We start from the raw sequence: 20,356 nt of genomic DNA on the forward strand, positions 1-20,356 counted from the left end.
AAGAACAAACTATTTATTCTGCTAAAAGCCAGTGTGGTAAACTTGTCTGAGCTGCTAAACAGCTGGAAAGGCCAAGGTGAGAATGACATTTACATTTAATTAGTCTTTTCAGCTTTAATCTAAGGTACTAGATAAATTGACAATTAGGGCATTATACTGAAGGGACTTTTTGCCTAAGGGCAACTTGCCCAGAATTTCTTTAATCAAAGTAGGTGGGCACAATCGTTATTGTTGTTGTTGTTTTATATATAAAGCTAGGACTTTTTGCTTGTTTGTGAGTCCAGGCTACTCTTAATTTCACTTCTTTCTGCTTTCTGTTTTGTGGTTATGAGGTCAGGGTAGATATTTAACACATATGTGCTGTAATCACCTCAATTTGCCAAAATTTCTTATCAATTGTTCTTCTTAATTATTATTGTCTGTCCTCTGTTCTGGCCTTTGTAAGGGCAAGATGCTTTAATGTTCCCCTCAACTTGTCTAACCTTTATTCAGGCTTCTTCCTGATTCGAGGCCTCTGAACTTTTTCTTAGAGCATCTACTTTAGAAAACTTCTTATTGTAAATTCTTTGTCTGCCCCATTGAGATATAAATTTCCTATCTTTTTGTCAGTTTAAAAACCCAGGAATATCTTTCTCAAGGTGTCGGGATGGTTTTTTCCTGCGGGCACCACCGCTGGAGCTTCCATACTCCTCCTCCTCTGATACCTTATGGGAGCAATTTCCTGCAAACACAGCAGTTAGAGGCCTTCCCGTCAAAGAGCGATCACAGCTGTTAGGGATGGACCTCGCCGGCACCCCGGCCAGATTTAACCAATCTCTAGCGTCGCAATAGCAATAGCGCGGAATCCCGCCAAACCAGGAGGCCTAACCCTATAAAACAAAGCGCCTGACCCCGGGAAGTCCTCAGTCTTTGGGAAAAAATCCCGTTGAGCCCACCGGCTGGCGTAATAAAGCTGTGTTCTCCCTGGTCTCTGTGTGCCGCTTGAGTCTCTCGGTCCTCGCCATTTTTCAGCAACAAAGGATATGGGAGCCATCTCTTTGAAATGTAATAATTGCAGGAAATCTCCCAGTCTCTGTGGGAAGGTAGAAGCCTGACTTCCTAGTTGTGACAATTAGCAAACACAGTTGACCAACTTACCCACTAATATCCTTCAGTACTGTTACACTAGCTCATCCCAGTGCTTAAATGCCACCCCACCTCCTTCTTTTGTTCTATGGAGTTGAGTGCAATCTCCCTCCCCTGTTGCAATAGTCTTGAATAAAGTCTTCCTTGCCTTTAACCCTTCACGGGCAATTTTTCTTTGACACTTGTAATTTCCAAAACAAAGACTCTTTTTGGCGCATTGTTTTGCTGTTTTTTAAAAATGTTTCTAGATAATACTTAGCTAACTAGATTTACAAGTTCTTCCTTTTTTAGCTCCCTGTTTAGATATCATAGATTCTTAGAAGACATCACTTTCCAAGTTTCTGTGTCAGTCTTCTGTGATACTAGTAGTTTCCTTGTCTTTCTTTGGTGTCCTGCTGATAGAGCTGGGGTATAACCCATATATTTTTCAACCACTTAACACATCCTCAGTGAGATTGCTTTTCTCTTTTGTGTGACAGTCCACCTATCAAAGATCAATTCTTCCCTTTGAAATCTGTCAAATGTTTTATCTGGCAAAATCCCACTCACTGTGGACATGTCCTACTTAGTGTTGATCTAAACATGGTGCTCACTAATGGATTGTTAAGGTCAGATGTGTTTACCGGTCTTTGGCCAACATCTGAGTTTATTATTTAGCATACCCAAAGAAGAAAGATACATATTTTGGTGGCTTGCTTAACTATTCTGATCACTAATCAGGACAACTCATAAAATGATTTCATAAAATGCATGACAACCCTGAAAATTTTCTATAAAAGACAAAGTTACAATTTGGAAAATAAATGCACAATTTTCCTAAGTCTCTCTCATTTGAAAAATTTAGAGCTTTTCTCTTTTATGGCTATAAAACTGATGTCGATCTTTCTTTGAGTTGGACAACTTCAATTCAAAACACATGTGTGACATATGCATTTGTCTGGGCCAGGCACTTCACCAGGTACGGAAGGAACTGAGATAATGTACTTAAACTCAGATAGTGTTTTAAAAAATTATTAAATAAGCACACTTTTATAATATTTGCAGTGTGTTGACTGATAGAGTCTTTAATGTAACAATGATAAATTTAAAGATTTTCCCCAAGACTACTGCTTTTTTTATGTTAAATATTAATATGTTTTACTTTTTCTGTCAAAACACTGCCCCATGATGGACATGGCTCTTGTCTTTTCAGTCTCAGAACCTACGATGTGGGAGGTTATCTGTGCTGCTTGAGATTTTGTTTAGATGGGCAAAGAGTAATCAGATTCCTTGCTCTGTTAGATTTCTATCAACAAGGTCATAATTCCAGGTGACCAGCCATGCCAGGAGTGAAGATACAGTACCATACATGGCCTATGAAATTGGAAGGTCATGGCTGAAACACTCACAGGCATTTTAGACACGTTTCTAAAAGTGGAAGAAGGAAGGAACAGGATTGAGATTCCCCACATCAATTTTAATTTTCTTTTCTCTTTGTTAGTTCTAACACTGTCTTGGTGGCACCAGACTATCAGGAACTGATAAAAGAAAATATGAATCTTATTATCTGGGACTTTCCTTTATTTGCTCTGACCCTCATTCTTGCCAATCAGTTTGAATCTTTAGTAGAAACCTAATTTTGTCTACTGCCTTCTCAGGGCAAAAGGCTTATAAGTCACTTCTGCTCATCCTCATTTCTTATGCAGGGAAGGAGCGATAAAAAGACAGTAAGAGAACTGTACTTTTTTTCTATATAACATTTAATTTCAGATGTGTTTTTCTCCGCCCAGTGTGCAGGTTTTCTTCCTTATGAATAAGAAACATGGTCTATAAGGGAGATACTACCAACCACTGATTTACACAAATCAGTAGCCTTTGTTTAATGGTTCTGCCTCAGAATCAGTAAATATTGTATTGATTTGGTTTCCCTAGTATAGCAGGTCACCTCCAAGATCTTCTAAACTTTTGTTTTCCTTTTCACTTTTTAGGAACTGGTTTTCAGGACAGATTCTTCACCCTGCATGAACTCCAAATGACGGTTTCTAGTTTGGTCTGGTAATCATGCCTGATTCCTCTTTTCCATATAACCATATGATATGCTTTTGTAGGTAAGACATTCAAGGTTTCATTTCACAAATGTTGTCTAGAACCTACAATATGTTGGACACTGAGATAGTGCAGAAAGATGAACACAGACTTTAAAGGTTAGTGGACTATATTACTGCCACACTAAACAGTGTTTATTGAATGTGTGTGTGTTTGTGTGTGTATACATATACTCTTGTACATACACACACACATTTAGGTCCATGAAACTTTTTCTTTCATATTAAATATATAGTGGAGTAACAAATTATGATGATTCACTGGGTAATTTAACTTTTACCTAATAGAAGGTAAAAATGCCAAAATGCACATTTCACGCAAGAAATTTAGGACTTTAAGAAAAAGTACACATGTCATAATAATTAAATGGTTATACCTAGCCTTTCCATGAGTATTCAATGGAAATTGTAGGATATTCCTTAAAAGTTAAATACTTACTCATCTCTGCAAACAGCTGTCTTCTTTCTGCCATGGTATTTCCTCTTTTCCCACTATCTTCAATCATTCTATGAGACAAAATGGTTACAATATATATTATCCTCATGCTTGAGGCAAACAGCTATTTCTATGTAAATGCACTTGCTGTAGTTAGGCCACAAACACAGACGAACTATTTAAAACTGTGTTTTTCAAAAGTTATATTTTCACTAACTTAAACTGCTATACATATTTTTCCATATATAATGTTGTTGTAGCAGGTATACAATTTTTACTTTTTAACAGATGATAACTACAATAGCAGATGACCTTGTGCTATAACTGAATACAACTGTCTACAATTGGTTAGGTGATTCATTTCACATATATTCTTTCAATTTTGGGAATACCTATGAAGAATATAGCAGTTATTATGGATCCCATTCAATAAATGATGAGATTGAGAGTCTCATGAACTTAGTGTAGTTAATGGCATAGACGTTTAGACTCTAACACTTGTATGCCTTCCACCACATTCTGCTGCAATTTGTCCTTTGTGCACCCCAAAACCTCACTTTAGAAGCAAGTAATTTTCTAAATGTTCATTTCTAAGTTGAGTGTGTGGAACTTGCGATAGTTTTTCTATACATAATTTCATGCAAGGTGGTTAGGTTGGGTCACATCTCTCTAATTAAATAAACATACTATTGTCTGCAGTGGATCTATTTTTAAAAATACCAACAAAACAGAGAATGAAAAAAATACAAAAAGTTAAAATTTGACTTGAGGAAAAAGAAATTAATGAGAAAGTTAATGGAAATGTCGTTTAGTCAGATAGAGGGTTTTGGGCTAAATAGGAAGGGTTTTATAGGTTGATGGACTTAACTTTTTAGTATGTCTAATAAAACTTAAAAAAATAAGGTTTCCTCTCTCTCACACACGTGTATACATTTATACGTGTACCACTATATTTTGAATTTCAGGCCGGGTAAATGTAAAGCATAGCTGATCTTTTTGCCTGCTTTTTCTCAAATATGGGTCTTTGTCCCTGTTATTTTTTTGTCTGGATTGCCCTCTCCCTATGCCTAGCTAACTTGCAATTACCCTCAGGTCTCAATTTAAATGTATCTTCCTCCGAAATTCCCCTAACTCTCTATGATTGGGTGGGGATGGTGCTGAGCTTAACAAACCATTATTGAGTACCTTCCATACTCCAGACACCAAATGAAATTCTGGATATATAACAGTGATCAAGTCATAGCTCCTGCCCTCAAGGTTCTTACACTCTAATGGGGGAGATGCAAAATCATACAAGTAATGAAAACACAATGAAGTAATTACAGCTGTAGAAGTGGAAAGAAAGGTATATGAATGTGAGAGAGGTTATTACCTGGGGGTCAATTTAACAGAAGTATTTGCAGAAGAGTGCTCAAGAGGTAGTAATAGTGCTATGTACAAATTAACTCACTCAAGGGTAAAAGAAAAAATTGGTGGTGAAACATTGTGCTGCCAGTCAAACTGGTCAAACAGCCTCAGCAGTTGCTTTCATGAGTCAAGGATTATTTGCCTATTTCCAGAAAAGGAAAGAAGGGCATGGATCAGCCTTGGTTCACAGAGTTAAGGCAAGTGTGTACCCATCCACAATGGGTGATAATATAACCAGGGTCAGGTTAAATAGTAATTGGAAAGGAGCAGAGTTTTTAATGAAGCTTTGGTAACGATTCACTGCTGAACACGATGAAATACTTTCTTTTTTGTGAGATTTTAAATATGTAGGTATGGTTAATATACTCATATAGAGAGATATCCGAAGAAAAACATGTCCCTCCTGGTTCACCTAACCCCATCATTACTCCAGAGGAAGTTGATAGATACGAAGCTGACATTCACAAAATAGTCTGGATATAGCCTCCAATTTTTATTTCAAGAGATTGGAAGTAGAGCTGAGTCAAAAGAGAGATAGGGGATAGAACCAGTGATATGTTCTTGTATCTGTCTATATGCTGGAATGAGATTAAAAAAAAACACAACATAAAAATAAATCACAAAGGATGGCTGGCTGGAAAACTCTGATTGAAAATGTCAGGGAGGTAAAGACTGGCTTCTGAACTCCAAGCACTTACTGCCTGTACTACTCATCTTTTACTGTTGTGACACCTCTTTGTCTAGTTGATTTTTTTGTGTGATTCTCTGTAAGGTTTTTAAGGGCAGCAATGTCAAAAATTTTAAATTCTTCACAGCGTCTAGTTAAATCCAATGAACAAATACTATGTATACTTATTGTACAAAACAAACAAAAAACAAAAACAAACAAGAGACAAGTCTGCTTTCTATGAAATAGACCTCAATTGTATTTCCAAAAACTGACTCAGAAAAGAGTAAAATTCAAATTGTACTAGTTTCAGAGATAATTATTTGAAAGGAGAGAAACTAATTTATATCTATAGTAATCTAGGGCCGTACATTTTAAAACAAAACCTTATCTTATGAAGCAGACGTTGAATTAGATGCAAACTATGTTGATATCATCTTTTGGTCTATTTATTACCTTTTTCCTTTCCTTTTTTTTTTTTTGTTAATTAACTCATAAAAGAACGATCATTTGTTACACAATAGGTATTAATTCTCACTTCTAAGTAAAATATATACCTTACGAGGAAAAGAAGGAAAAACTCAGCAGTGTGAAATAATGGAAAGCATGGAATATAATCATAAATATAAAAGGGAAAATTACACACTTCTCGTTTTACTCCCCTAGTTTCCTGGGAAGCAGCACTGTCAGATAAAATTGAGAATGCTCACTTATTACCCATTGATTGTGGGGAGCCATTATTTACTGTTGCTCTGAAGTCTGGTGGTCTGGCTCAATTTATGGCTAAGGCCTTATCTCTGTAATAAAAACCTTGAGAGTGTTTTTGCAAGTTGCTTAGGAATGAGGGGGGAGTGGCCGTTTCCCCAGACACAGATAACTGGTGACTATCAGGATAATTGGTAGTCTCTTTCTTGTGGTAATTACTTTGGAGAAGTTTTGTAGTGATTTGTAGTTTCTTTGAAAAAGTTAGAAAATTTACTCTCTGTAAGATAACACAAGCCAGTAAATGTTAAACTGCACGTACCTAAAGGATATAAATTGGTGAAGAAAAATAAACGAAGCGCTCCACCATCAGTGGAGACCGGCCGCATCATCATATGTGTGTGTGTCTCTTTTTGCATTCCCGCTCCCCCTTCCAGGTACCGTTCGACTCGTGGCGGCTGGACCGTCACACTTGGCGCCCAACGTGGGGCCTGGACACGGGGGTAACAGCGAGGAACACCGTGTGGATAGGGCCCGGCTCGCAAAGAAGAGCTTATTTCATTGGATGCACGGTGAGTGAGACACGGTCCCCCTCGGTCGAATGAGTGTGTGAGTGATTGTTTTCATTGTGTGAAAGAAGGGCCGAGGTTAGGGAAAAGAGATGGGTCACGCTAGCAGCAAGGACCTTTATGTGAGAGGATTGAAGAAATTACTCGCCGCCCGTGGCAGCAGGGTGAGCAGAGAACAGTTAGATAAATTTTTAGAATTTGTAAAAGAAGTTTGCCCTTGGTTTCCAGATGAAGGTACCGTCAGCCTGGAAACCTGGGAAAAAGTTGGAGAAAGAGTGCAGGATTATTATACTGCCCATGGACCTCAGCGGGTCCCGGTAGAAACATTCGGATTATGGGCATTAATCAGGGACTGTTTGAATCTTAGATATAAAAGTTGTAAGTTAGAAAATGTAAAACAGGCAGGGAATGAGAGACTTCCCGTATCAGCCACCTCTCCGGAGGAAGGAGAGGAGGGGGAGGGAGCTCCCATGCAGGGTAAAGCTCATATGCATAATAAAGAGCTTGCTAGCCAGAAATTACCTGACGAACAGCTGGAAAATTTAGATATGCAAGATCAAGAGGGCTTGGAAGAGGCTGCAGCCGAAAATGATAGTGAAAAATATCCCCCAGTAGTAGGTGCAGCTCAAGAGAGCAGAGAGCCCGCAGATCCGATATATACACTTTCACAACAAACAGAAATTCTTCAGGGACAGCTAGTGAGGCTTAAGGTCAACAAAGAGGGAGAGAGTCGTCTTGGACCTCCCCAAGTGCCTTATACTGGGAAAAACGTTTTCAGACCTCCCCTGATTGCTTACACCGGTCCATGGAATCCCGGGGGTAGGGATCCCCCTGTGAATAATTTCACTGAACTGCCTCTTGAGGAATCTCGCATATGGGATCCCCCATTCACCTACAGCGGTGATAATTCAACAAACTGACTTGGTAGAGTGGCTGTTTCTACCTAATAATTTTATCAAATCACTCCCAACTTATTTGGAATTAATTTCAGAGCTTGTTTTATGAGCTCACACTTAAGTTCTTTATTTAAACGGAATCTAAGCTGATAAGATAGTGGTCCCGTTTAAAAAACAACAAATTATACACTTAAATACCCATTCTAAAATCTGGCAAGTTGCTATTTGTGGATATTTTAAAATTATTAATAATCACTATCCAAAAAATAAATCGTTTCAATTCCTTCTAAAGACCAGTTGGATTCTCCCTAAGAGATTAAGTCCAGCTCCAATTTCAAAAGCTGTAACAGTTTTTACTGATGGGTCTAGTAACGACAGGGCAGCGATAATAAGTAAAATAAATCAACAAGTCATTCAAACTAATTGCACCTCTGCACAGAGAGCAGAGTTACTTGCTGTATTAACTGCCTTATAGGATTATACTAAACCTTTAAATATTGTCTCTGATTCAGCTTATGTAGTTCACACAGTAAAAAACATTGAGACGGCGTTACTGTCTGATAACTCAAGCCCGTCTCTCCAGTTTCTTTTTAATCAGCTTCAACAGGTGGTCAAAAACCGACAACATCCATTCTTCATTACTCATATACGTGCCCACACCTCCCTACCGGGACAACTGACGCATGGCAATGCTGTTGCTGATTCATTGATTGCTAATGTTCTAATTACTGAGGCAACTGAGTTTCATTCTTTAACCCATACAAATGCTGCTGGCCTTCAAGCTCTTTTTCCTATTACTTACAAACAGGCCAGACATATAGTTCAAACTTGCCCAACCTGCCAAATTGTTAATGCTTCTCAAGAGTGCAGCAGATCGCTTTTGACATCCTTCTGCCAGCCCTCAGGCCTTGGTTAAATGGAAGGACCCACTTATGGGTTCATGGCAAGGCCCAGACCCGGTCCTCATATGGGGCCGAGGATATGTTTGTGTTTTTCCACAGGATGCAGATAGCCCTCGGTGGCTGCCAGAAAGATTGGTGCGACATGTGGACCCTCTACCTACTGATGATGCTGATGACCCTCAGCAATGCAACAGCTGATGGACACATGAAAATAAGAGACTGAGATTAAACACAGAGACTGTTCCATGGAAAGACTGTCCTGACAATGCTTCTTTTCGTTATGACATTCCTGGAACGGACAGATATATTATTGAATGGTCAAGAAACAATCAGCCAGGATGGGCTCGGGACTTGATTGCTGGACTTTGGATTTCTGATGCGCAGTATCAACAAAGCGCCTTGTGGAAACTCATGGGAGTAATGGATGAGGTTATTCAAATGGTTGAGTTTTGTAAATCAGGTACTTCTTGTACTCCTGTAACTGTTTTAGAAGATGGAACTAGAGACTGGTCTACTATTACTAAAACTGTTAATGTATCTGCTTGTGTTCCTTCTCCTTATGCATTATTGATTGGAAATGTTAATGTAAATTTTATAGAGAATCAGTTTCATGTATCTTGCAATAATTGTTCTCTTGCAAATTGTATTTTGTGGGTGCCGCTGGGAACTCAGGTTATGGTTCTTAAGCAACCTTCATTTGTTATGCTTCCTGTTAATATTTCTGGACCCTGGTATGCAGAGAGAAGTTTGCAAGTTTTTAAAGAAATTGAGTATGCCTTAAGCAGACAAAAACGGTTTGTTGGACTTTTGATTGCAGGAATTATGGCTTTGGTCACTGTTATTGCAACTGCTGCAACTGCTTTCTCAAACTATTCAAAATGCTCATTATGTTAATACTCTTACAAAGAATGTTACTTTGGCTTTAGGGACTCAAAAAGATATTGATATAAAATTGGAGCAAAAGGTAAATGCCCTTTATGATACAGTTCAGTACATGGGAGATGTGATTCAGAGTTTAAAAGTTAGATCTCATTTGGAGTGTCATTCAGAATATCATTGGATATGTGTCACTTCTAAAAAGTATAATCAAAGTCAATATAATTGGAATCGGGTTCGTTTACATCTTCAAGGAATTTGGCATGATGCTAATGTGTCTCTAGATATGCTTCAGCTTCATAATGAGATTAAAAATATAAAAGAAGCTGAGCCATTAAAATTTGATGCCGCCCAGGCTGCTTCAGAATTTATTGATGTTCTTAAGAATGTTATACCTTCTATGCCAAATCTCACTCATTCTATTTTGATTTTTCTAACATTAAGCATCTGTGTCTGTGTGATTCTGTGCTTACTTCCCATCCTCATTAAGCATTTCATTAATCAAATGCTAGAGTTGCGAGCTGACCTTCATCAGCTTAAACTTAAGACAAGGCCTTGATTCCCTCTCCCCCCTGTGCTCAATGGGACGGGTTAGCCAAAGACGGGTAAGTCTTAAGGAGCCTTTCAACACCTAAGACAGGACTTGTATCGCACAATACAAGCGCCGATGACGGGTAAGTTGATAAGGTTATCCTAGGACGCCTAAGCCAGGCACCGTCACCTTGTTTTTTTTTTATATTAAAATTCTGCAGCTTTAAAATAAAAAAGGGGGAGATGTGGGGAGCCATTATTTACTGTTGCTCTGAAGTCTGGTGGTCTGGCTCAATTTATGGCTAAGGCCTTATCTCTGTAATAAAAACCTTGAGAGTGTTTTTGCAAGTTGCTTAGGAATGAGGGGGGAGTGGCCGTTTCCCCAGACACAGATAACTGGTGACTATCAGGATAATTGGTAGTCTCTTTCTTGTGGTAATTACTTTGGAGAAGTTTTGTAGTGATTTGTAGTTTCTTTGAAAAAGTTAGAAAATTTACTCTCTGTAAGATAACACAAGCCAGTAAATGTTAAACTGCACGTACCTAAAGGATATAAATTGGTGAAGAAAAATAAACGAAGCGCTCCACCATCAGTGGAGACCGGCCGCATCATCATATGTGTGTGTGTCTCTTTTTGCATTCCCGCTCCCCCTTCCAGGTACCGTTCGACTCGTGGCGGCTGGACCGTCACAATTGATCATAGTCATAACAGTGAAAAAGGGAGACATGCTAGTTTACAGCTTACACTGATTCAATAGTGGAACTCGCAGACAAAGTAAGCTCATGAATCCAACAGGCAAGGAGCACCCTTCTGGGAGCCTTGGTTTCCAATTTAACTTTGATCGGTAGGATTTGAGACACATGCCTGAGACAGGCATTCTCATGGCTTTAGAAAGAGAGAAGAGCAACACTTTCAACAGGGGAAGGAGGGGCTCCGTTTAGTGAGCAATTTTACTTCTGAAGTTGTCAAGCTCAGCTTTTCATGACTTTCAGGATAACCATAGCTCCTCAAAGTGGTATGGAGAAGATGAAGGGAAAATAACCCATCTGTGATAACACAGTGTCACAAAGTGCATGGCTCACTAATAGGCCTAATTGGGGTCAGTTTGTGTTGCTCCTTCAAGTAGATGAGATGCTTACAATCTTAGAATTTAACAGAAAAGTACATAAACATCAAAAGAGCAAAACAGAACAGTGATAAATAAGTGATGAGCCCATCAGATTTTTTTATTTGATTAACTAGAGCTCAGTCCCACGAACTATACAGGTTATGTGTTTTCACTTATGAGAATCCAGCCATTCATTTTCTTAAGAAATGTTTATAATGGAACTATAATTTTTAGGCACTCTCCTAGTTTCTCAAGATCCAAAGATTAATAAGACATGATCCTTGCCCTTAAAAAGCTCACAGTTTCGAAAGAGAAAAAAGTTATTTTAACAAATAATTTTAATTTGGTGTAATGTGTACAATAATGAAAGTATGTACTGCTAAATACAGCAGCATATCTGGAAAGATCTGAAAAAGGCATCAAAGAAAGGGTGACTCTGGAAAAGAGTTTTAAAGGATGAGTAGAAATTTTCCAGATAGAAAAGAGTGAAGGAAGGGCAATTATAGTTAGAGGGAATCCTGAAAAAGCATGGAGCTTTAAAAAGGGTACGCAGTGCATTTGGGAACTGGGGATGGTTCAGTGTTGCTGAGTGCATCTCTGAGGAGATGCTGGAGAGGTGAACAGACAGCAGATCCAGAGAGCCTTATTCATCATGTCTAAACAGTAGAGGGCTTTCCTATAAGAGACAGGGTGCCAGCCAAAGTGTAAGTAGGGAACTGATGTGTACAGATTTAGGTTTGTGTTAAGATTACCCCAGCATGGTGAGTGGAGGACAGATTGTGTAGGCAAGGAGGTAGGGGGTGGGAGTACATGATGAAGGGAAGAGTCCAGTTAGCTGTGATTCAGGAGTGAGGACATTCTGTTTTATGCTAAAAGATTGATTTGAGAGAGATTTAGAAAGCATTCAATAGGACTTGGTGATTGGCAGTTCTCATGGGAAGAGCAGGGGTGAGGACCTCAGCTTTTGCTCTCCCACAGCACTTCACACATGTTAGGAAACAATCTGTGGCACTCATGGCAATAATGAGTTCGTAGGAGGTGAGTTCTCCAAATTACCCTTGTTCCAGCATAGTCATTAAAAGAGGGCTGAAAACTGGTCAGGGAGAGTTCCAACTCTTTGCCCCTATATATGCGGGAGGAATGAAATAACAGAGTAGGATAGTGTGGGAAACAGCAAGACATAAAGAATAAATCTAAATGTAGGACACAGAGTGTTAGAAGAAATGTGAACTGTATTTTGGCACAGTGAGAATAAGTTCACATTGAAATATCATATCCTCAAGTTACTTCCTTCACATCTTCACTCCAATATCGTCCACAATAAACATACATTTCTAGTACACATGACATAGAAGACATTTTAAAGGTAGAAGTTTAAGTTAATGGTATCTTCCATTTGTATAAGTTTCTGAAGATTATAAAATGCTTTTCCCTATAACCTTGTGAGGAGGTGGGGGAGATATTATAATTTCCAAGTTATAGTGGAAGAACTTAAGACTCAGGCAGGTAAGTTGGATGCTCAAAAAACATACAGTATTTTCTGGCAGGGTAGGAAATTGAATCCATTTTTTTTTTGCTTTTAATATTTAAATTCCTAGACTTGTATGAATTCTAATTGCCAGCAATCTTATTCCATCTGCCACTGTTCCACACTAATTAAGATTTTTCTGAAACTGGTAAACTAAAAAGAAGTTGATAGAATTCAGTAACTACCAGGCCAAAAGGAGAATGGAGAGGGGAAGGGTCCATAGCACTCTCAAATTTCACTGAGATTTCTTTGTGGGACACTTCTTAATGAAATCCTCTTATTTTAAAACACTGTTATACTGGAAATAATCATGGTGATTAAAATAATTTCCAGCATCCAGATTTATGTCAACCCAGACACATATAAACACAGCAACTCACACACCAATTCACACTCTCACAGTTTTCAATCTGCAAAAGCCGACAATGTTTTCAGAAACGTCTGGCTCTGCTTTGCTTTTGCTCCATTTTAACAAATACTGAAGACTTGCAGACTTTGTGTTTAGTATGATGACACTGTTTCCATGCTTTTTTTCCCCTCCATTTTGCTCCAGGTGGTTGACAAGAAGATGCTGGGTTCAGCAATCACCAACTGCTGCACTCTCTGAAGTTAATAACTGCAATGAAGGCCATTTCAAGCTCCTTTTCCTCCTTTAATTGATTTATTGGTAGCATATACATGCCTGTTTCCATTTCTGTTAATGAAAGAGCCCTCTGATATGACTTTCTCAGATTTACATTCTAGTCCTAATCTTTGGAAATATAATAAAAAAGCATTCAGAGCTCTTTCCTGAGGCAAGGCATAACTGCATTTCCTTTTACTTCCTAGTCCTTTATTGAGAGATGAGCCCTTGAAATTAGGAAAATACTGTTGCTAAAATAAATGGCTATAATGGGTTTCTGACTTTGTCTTTTACTTTGAACATTATCTTCTGTTTTTGGAAGTTGGGTCTTGTTTTGGGGGCAAGGGGCATGAGCTCACTATTTTAGTGTAATGACCAGCTCAATATACTACCAGTGATTTGAACTTCCCTGGAATGTTATCTGCCATTGTAGTTCTCTGATGTGATTGCCCATCACACCAGCCTGGAGACTGTACCAAAAATACAAATACCTGAATTTACTGAATCTGGGGCTGGAGCAGAGCATTTGTGCTTTTTAAAACCACCCTAGGTCGTCCTGATACACAACCAGGTTTGAGCTAGAAATATGATGCTAGTTGAGCTTGACCACGAACTTATTTGCATAACATTAGGTTGGAATTCTTATGTTGCTTTGTAATGTGTTTCTCTAACTCGTAATACATATTATAAAATATACTTTGAGCCAAAGGAGAAGATAATTAATTCTTTGGGGAATGTAAATATACATATACATACATCGATACAGGTACCTAATGAGGCAAACTTAAAAAAAAATAGAAAATGCCATTAAAAATGAGAAAACCATTTTTATTCTGGGAAAAAAATGACTCTCGGTGCTACATTCAAGTCAGGAAGGAACCTGCTGTTCTGGGGTAAGAGAGTCCATGACATTTAAGGACATTTGGTTTTATTTGGTTTCATTTGATTTCATTTGACTTGGAACAAAGCTAGGACTCCTGCTCCATAGCAGCTGGTATCACCCTCACCTCCCTCTTACTATCAGTAAGGGCTTCAAGACTGCAAAGTGAAGCTGGGAGCAACTTGGCATGGGTAAAAGGAACTTTCTGGAAGGAAAATGATCAAAATTTGGACTGTCATGTCAGGTTCATAGTTATAAGAATGTCTCTGAGGGACTAGGGAACCTGCCAAGAGCTGGATCAAAAGGACCCAAGAGTACCTAGGGGAGACTCCCATAAGGAGGGTGGCGCTTGTTTGCTGCACTGTGCTGGGATCTCAACTCTTATAGATAACCATGTTTTATCCAATATGATGTGCCTTTGGGACAATGCCTGTGTGTGTGTGTGTGTGTGTGTGTACATATGTATGGCTCAAGAGCAGTAATGTTAGGTGTATAGGCACACATTGTCATGGTGGAACAATGGCTGATCCTAACACTGGAGTGAAAGTGTTCCCAGCTCTCCTGCTGGAACTGCAGAATTCTTAAGTTCTTCATGTCTGTGTGTAGGATGTTGGGAAATGACAGCCTTCTTATCATTTGGAACATTCTCAATTCAGTCTAAGATGGCACTGTTTATAAACATAGGTCTGTTTCTTTTTCCTAAGTAACTAATAAATGAAAATTCCCTTCTTCTCCATAATTAGAAGACTATTTTTCCATTATCCTTGCAATAAGAAAACCCCAAATTTTGTAATTGAATTTTTTGAGCCCCCACTTATTTCATTACAGTGGGATTATAATACACACACACACACACACACTTATAAAAGTAAAATATTTTGGAAAACTTTAAAGATTGTAATCCCTATTATTATTTTCAAGTGACTGAGTTAAATTCACCTTCTCAGTAAAAGGCTGTGACAAGACAGAATATATTCGCTGATTAAGCAGTGCAAAACTGTCTAGTCTGTCATTTTTTAAGGTTTAGGTCCTTTTAATGATTTGATAAAAGAGATGGACCTTCACCTCCTCTTCACCCCCCAAATATTCGTGTCCATGGATACACAAACAAAGGAATTATAGTTCCCTGCAGGGGCTGGTTTAGGGGAAGAAGGCCAGGATTTGGTGAGAAACAAAGGTAGCTTTATTTTATAGGCAGCACCAACTCATAGTGAAAGGGGGCGCCAGTCTCAGTGGCTTCATCTATAGAGCAACTCTCCAGGGGAGAGAGCAAGAAGGCTGGCAGCGGCCTCATAAAGCCAGGAAAGGAGAGATGTCCAGGTGGAGCAGTGATGATAGGAGAAGGCTCCCCCTCCCGCCCCAGGTCGGGGGCTCCTCATGTGGTAGAAACCAGAGTGCCTGGGTTATACAAACAATATTCATGTGTTAGGCCACAACCGTCATCTGGGAAATCCAAAGTAACGTGGGACATCACCAACATGACTCCTGGTGCTTGAAAGGATTCTACTTTATCTTTTGTTTTGGAAGATCTTAGAAAGGGTGGCAGAAAGAAATAGGTCCTCCCTTGTCCAACTATCATGCATTGAGAAACACAACAACCAGAGCTGCTACTGACCACGGGCTAATTGTTATCTTGACTTCCAGGAGCGTGATTTCCATGAGAACTGGGAAAAGGAGAATGAGAATAAAAGTGCATGACAGAACATGGAGCATTGAGATGTTAGCCAAAGAGGCTTGTGTGCTTTAAAATTTCCATTTTATTTTTCAGGATTGGGGAGTGCTGAGTTTGAAGAGGTGGAAAAGTGCTAGGTAGGCAAGTAAATACATTGTTTTCTGCAACAGGACAAGTTTTCTGCAACAGTACAAAAAAATCTGACTTTTTCTGGGAGAAGAAATAGTAATAGTAAGAATAAAAATAAGAATAATTGCCACAACACTAATTACAATTTTACAAAAAAAGCTTACTATGCACCAAGTACCATGCAAAAAATTTCACATTTATGTTCTTATAAGAACACCACAATGTTATTATTATTCTCATTTTACTGATGTGGAAACCAACTTTCAGAGAGATTAAGTAATTGCCCAAATGACCAATTTAGGTCATTTAAAACCCTTTTAGGTCGTTTAAAACCAGACATGTCGGACCATAGAGTCCATTGGGCCTCTTAAGAAAGACCAAAATGGCATTGTATTATATGACTCAAGTGCACCACTCTCTTTTTTCCCTAAGGGTAGTGGTGGTAGGACATTGCCCACACATACACATACTGAATTGGGGTAGAGCATAACTTAAGATATGCATCAGTGGACATCAAAGGGAGCTAGGCAAGATGGAGTTACTATGTCACAATGTCACAATTTTGCTAAGGAAAGAGACCTGTAAGTCATAAGGTGCATATATCCTCTGCCTTCCCCCCTTCATTTTCTTCCACCTCTCCTCTTTCCATTTTTTTCCCTCTACCTCTGATCCAGCCTTCTCTTCTTGCTCTTAATTTTATTTCCTTAACCCAGCTCCTTTATTCATTGTCTTCATTTCTATGTGTATGAGGGAATATGACTCAAACCAATGAAACAGGCAGTTCTTAGCTTGAGAAAGAAAGACCAGGCAAGCATAGTGGGAAAAGAAAAAAGGAAGGTTTACGATGAGTAAGTTCTGAGGCTCTAAATAATGTACAGCGTGGTGACTGTATTTAATTATACTGTATTTTAAATGTGAAATTTGCTAACAGATATCTCGTTTTCATCAAAAATCAAAAATTTAAAAATGTGAAAAAGGTAACTAGTGAGGTGATGGATATCTTAACTTTGCGGGAATCATTTCACAATGTATACGTGTATAAAATACTCATGTTGTACATTTAAACTATGTTACAATTTTATTTGTCGATTATACGTCAATAAAGCTAGAAAAAAAATCAATTTTATGCCCTTAAAAATGCAAATTTCCCTCAGAGAACTTGAAACTTAGGTTAACGAATTTAGTTGCCTTTTTTTTTTTTTTTAATACTTGGCTGAGATAAACACAGTGAGGACATGGCAATTTTGATTGACTGGGAAAGAGAAATAATCATGGCTCTTGAATGCTTCCTGGAGAGGTCAGGTTTGGATGATATGCTCCAGAGGCTACATGAGGCAACTGTCTTTTGAGATAAGGGAGATGGGAGGGTAAATGGTGGAAGAGGACTAAGGTAGGTAGATGGAAAGATGTCAATATAATCATTACTATGTATTTATGGATTCAGAACCAATAACAGAGTGTCAGAAGAATGCAGTCCATGATAGGTATAAAAGATCAAAGGGAATGTTTACTAAATTAAAAAAAAATCCCTTTCTTCCCTACTAATTCTTCTATATGTCTCTGAAAATTTATTTGTGCCAGAACAAATATTATTAAAGCGTAAATCTCAAGAATTCTGTTATAGTGTGCAGAAGGAGCTATTTTGTTTTCACTTAAAATTAGGATTTAAGGGAACCTACATTTAATCACTTTTCAATCTAGTTTAATGTTGCAGTAAAAAGTGGAATAGAGATTAACCCCTAGTTAAATATTAAATTAATTAAAATGATGCGATTTTTTTCCGTTTCCCCACTCACATTCTCTCTCTGGAGAATATCTCAGGCTTAAACAATATAAAAGAACTTAGAAAATAGCAAGACATTGTAGGGACTCTGATGATTGCTATCCAATAAAAGTACAGCCAAGTGTCTGGGGTTAATGAATACACATGCCAAAATTAAATAGGGCACATGGAAAAGAAACAGGCAGAGTATATGAACAGCCAACAGTTATGGCTGGAAGATCCCCAGCAGTAAACAATGGCATTTTGCAAACCATGGTCCTTTCCCTGAGACAAGGGTTGACTCGCATGACAGGAGTACAGAATGGAAAGAGAAGAAACAGAGGCTGCCCTTATTTCTTGCCTCTGGATCTGTTTGTATGAAATATAAGGCTCTTAGTTATGTCCATTCCGTTGAAGAGAGTTTTGTCTGAAATTAAGGGGAACGACTAGAAAAAATCTCTGTTTCTCGAGAGAGCCATGGCTCTACGTTTGTAGCTGCCAAGAATTTGAGTGGGGAAGAATAGCTAGTGGGAATGAGCCTTTCTTTTCAGTCTTGAATTACGCAGGCCCTCTAAATCATCCCGTTGAGGCAGAGGCATGAATGCCTGGGTAATGTAGCAGGAAGGGACTATGAGATTCATTCACTGATAATAATAACAACCAACATTAATTAAGTGCCTGCCATGTGTGGGTAGGGTATGAATTTAGCATTTTACATAAAATATATTATTTATTTCTACCCTAACTTTGAGATAGGTCATGTTATACTATCCTGTTTTACAGAGGAGAAAACCAAGGCTGATGAGGTAGGCAGAATAATGCCCTCCACACAGATGCCCATGTCCTAATTTCCAGAATTTGTGAATATGGTACCTTACATGGCAAAAGAGACTTCACTGATGTAATTAAATTAAAGGTCTTGAGATTATCCTGGATTATCTGTGTGGGCCCAATTAATTATAACAGTCCTTCTACAGGAAAGAGAGACTTTGAAAATGGAGGAAAGGCCCACAAACTAAAGAATGTAGGTGGCCTCTAGAAGCTGGAAAATGCAAGGAAATGGATTCTCCTCTAGAATTTTCCAGAAGGAAAGCAACCCTGCTGACACCCTGATTTTAGCATAATCAGACCCATTTTGGACTTCTGGACCTCCAGAACTGTAAGATAATACATCTGTGTTGTTTTAGGCCACTAAATTTGTGATAATTTGTGACTGTGGAAACAGAAAAATAATACAGCTGAGAAAGGTTAAGAAACTTTCATAAGATCTCATCGCCGGCAGCCACCAAACCAGGTTTGCACTTCAGAAATCTCTCTAGAGGCTATATACTCAGTCATCATGCTGCTCTACCAACCGATTCCTCCGTAGACTCTATTAGCTCCTAAATATAATATATTCATTTATTGAGACCTACAGATGTTAATTACAAATTTTCATGATATTATTTAATCCTCAGATGTAGTGGTTTTATTATCTTCATTTTACAGATGAGGAAAGTGAGACTTAAGACATTTTAAAGAGGTGATTTAAACCTAGCTCAGTCTGACAGACATTCACTCTAAGCTTTTAGCCTCTTCATCCTACTGCCCTATATGTTTGACCAACATTTACAGAGAATCTGCTAAATGCCATCATAAAACAAAGTCAGATTGAATGCTTTCTCCTTCAGTAATTCCTGAACACATCTGGATGGCTCATACAGGAGTCACTATATCAACTGCATGCTAGAAATATTCCACTCCAGAGGGTTAGTGCTGAAATCCTTGGACAAAAGGTTACCATCGACACAAACCCTTTCAATTTCAGGGGCTTCCTGATTAGAAATAACCAGGCTGCACTCTGATTCCATTTATATCAATATTTTTAATTAGTTTTCCTTGCTTAATTAATACGATCAAATTTAATAGAGGTAAATATAGTAAAGAATATTTTCAGATTATTAAAATATGAGATCACACATCTGACTATCACAGTAGAAGAATCATTACAACTCAGTCTACCACATATCAAAAATCATCTGCATGGGAGAATACTCTGCTTATAATAGATATAATATTATGAAACATAAGATTTGCCAGCTAACCAAAGGGTGTGGACATGAGGTGCCTGCTATTGGGAACTTTATAACTCCAAAAGCCAACACTGCGCAGAATTACATTAAGTCAATTAAAAGAGCACACACTTTTCTTACGTTGTGTTATTCTTACAATAAAATAAAAGACAAAGTGATATACAATCATGTAGAAACAGACCTGCCCAGAGAACCAGAAAACAAAGCTAAGTTTTGAATTACAATTCTCTCCATTAGTGTTTGTAAATAAATCACACACACACACACACACACACACACACACACACACACACACACACTCTCTCTCCCTCTCTCTCTCTCTCTCTCTCTCTCTCTCTCTCTCTCTCTCTCTCTCTCTCTCTCTCTCCGCTTCTCTGACTCATGATG

The 20,356-nt window shown here is 38.4% G+C and overlaps 1 protein-coding gene across 22 annotated transcripts in view; it reads right to left on the minus strand.

The window, feature by feature from the left end:
* The window catches only part of DTNA (dystrobrevin alpha), a 360,321-nt gene that overhangs the window by 122,462 nt on the left and 217,503 nt on the right, over positions 1 to 20,356 (minus strand). For all 22 annotated transcript variants that reach the window (XM_081078748.1, XM_081078749.1, XM_081078729.1 and 19 more), the window contains one exon: positions 3,649 to 3,716. In XM_081078748.1, coding sequence (XP_080934874.1) covers positions 3,649 to 3,715 — 67 coding nt within the window. In that variant the 5' untranslated portion in view covers position 3,716. The remainder of the gene's footprint in view (positions 1 to 3,648; positions 3,717 to 20,356) is intronic.

The sequence above is a fragment of the Rhinolophus hipposideros genome (assembly GCF_964194185.1).
Source record: "Rhinolophus hipposideros genome assembly, chromosome: 17".
Lineage (NCBI taxonomy): Eukaryota > Metazoa > Chordata > Mammalia > Chiroptera > Rhinolophidae > Rhinolophus > Rhinolophus hipposideros.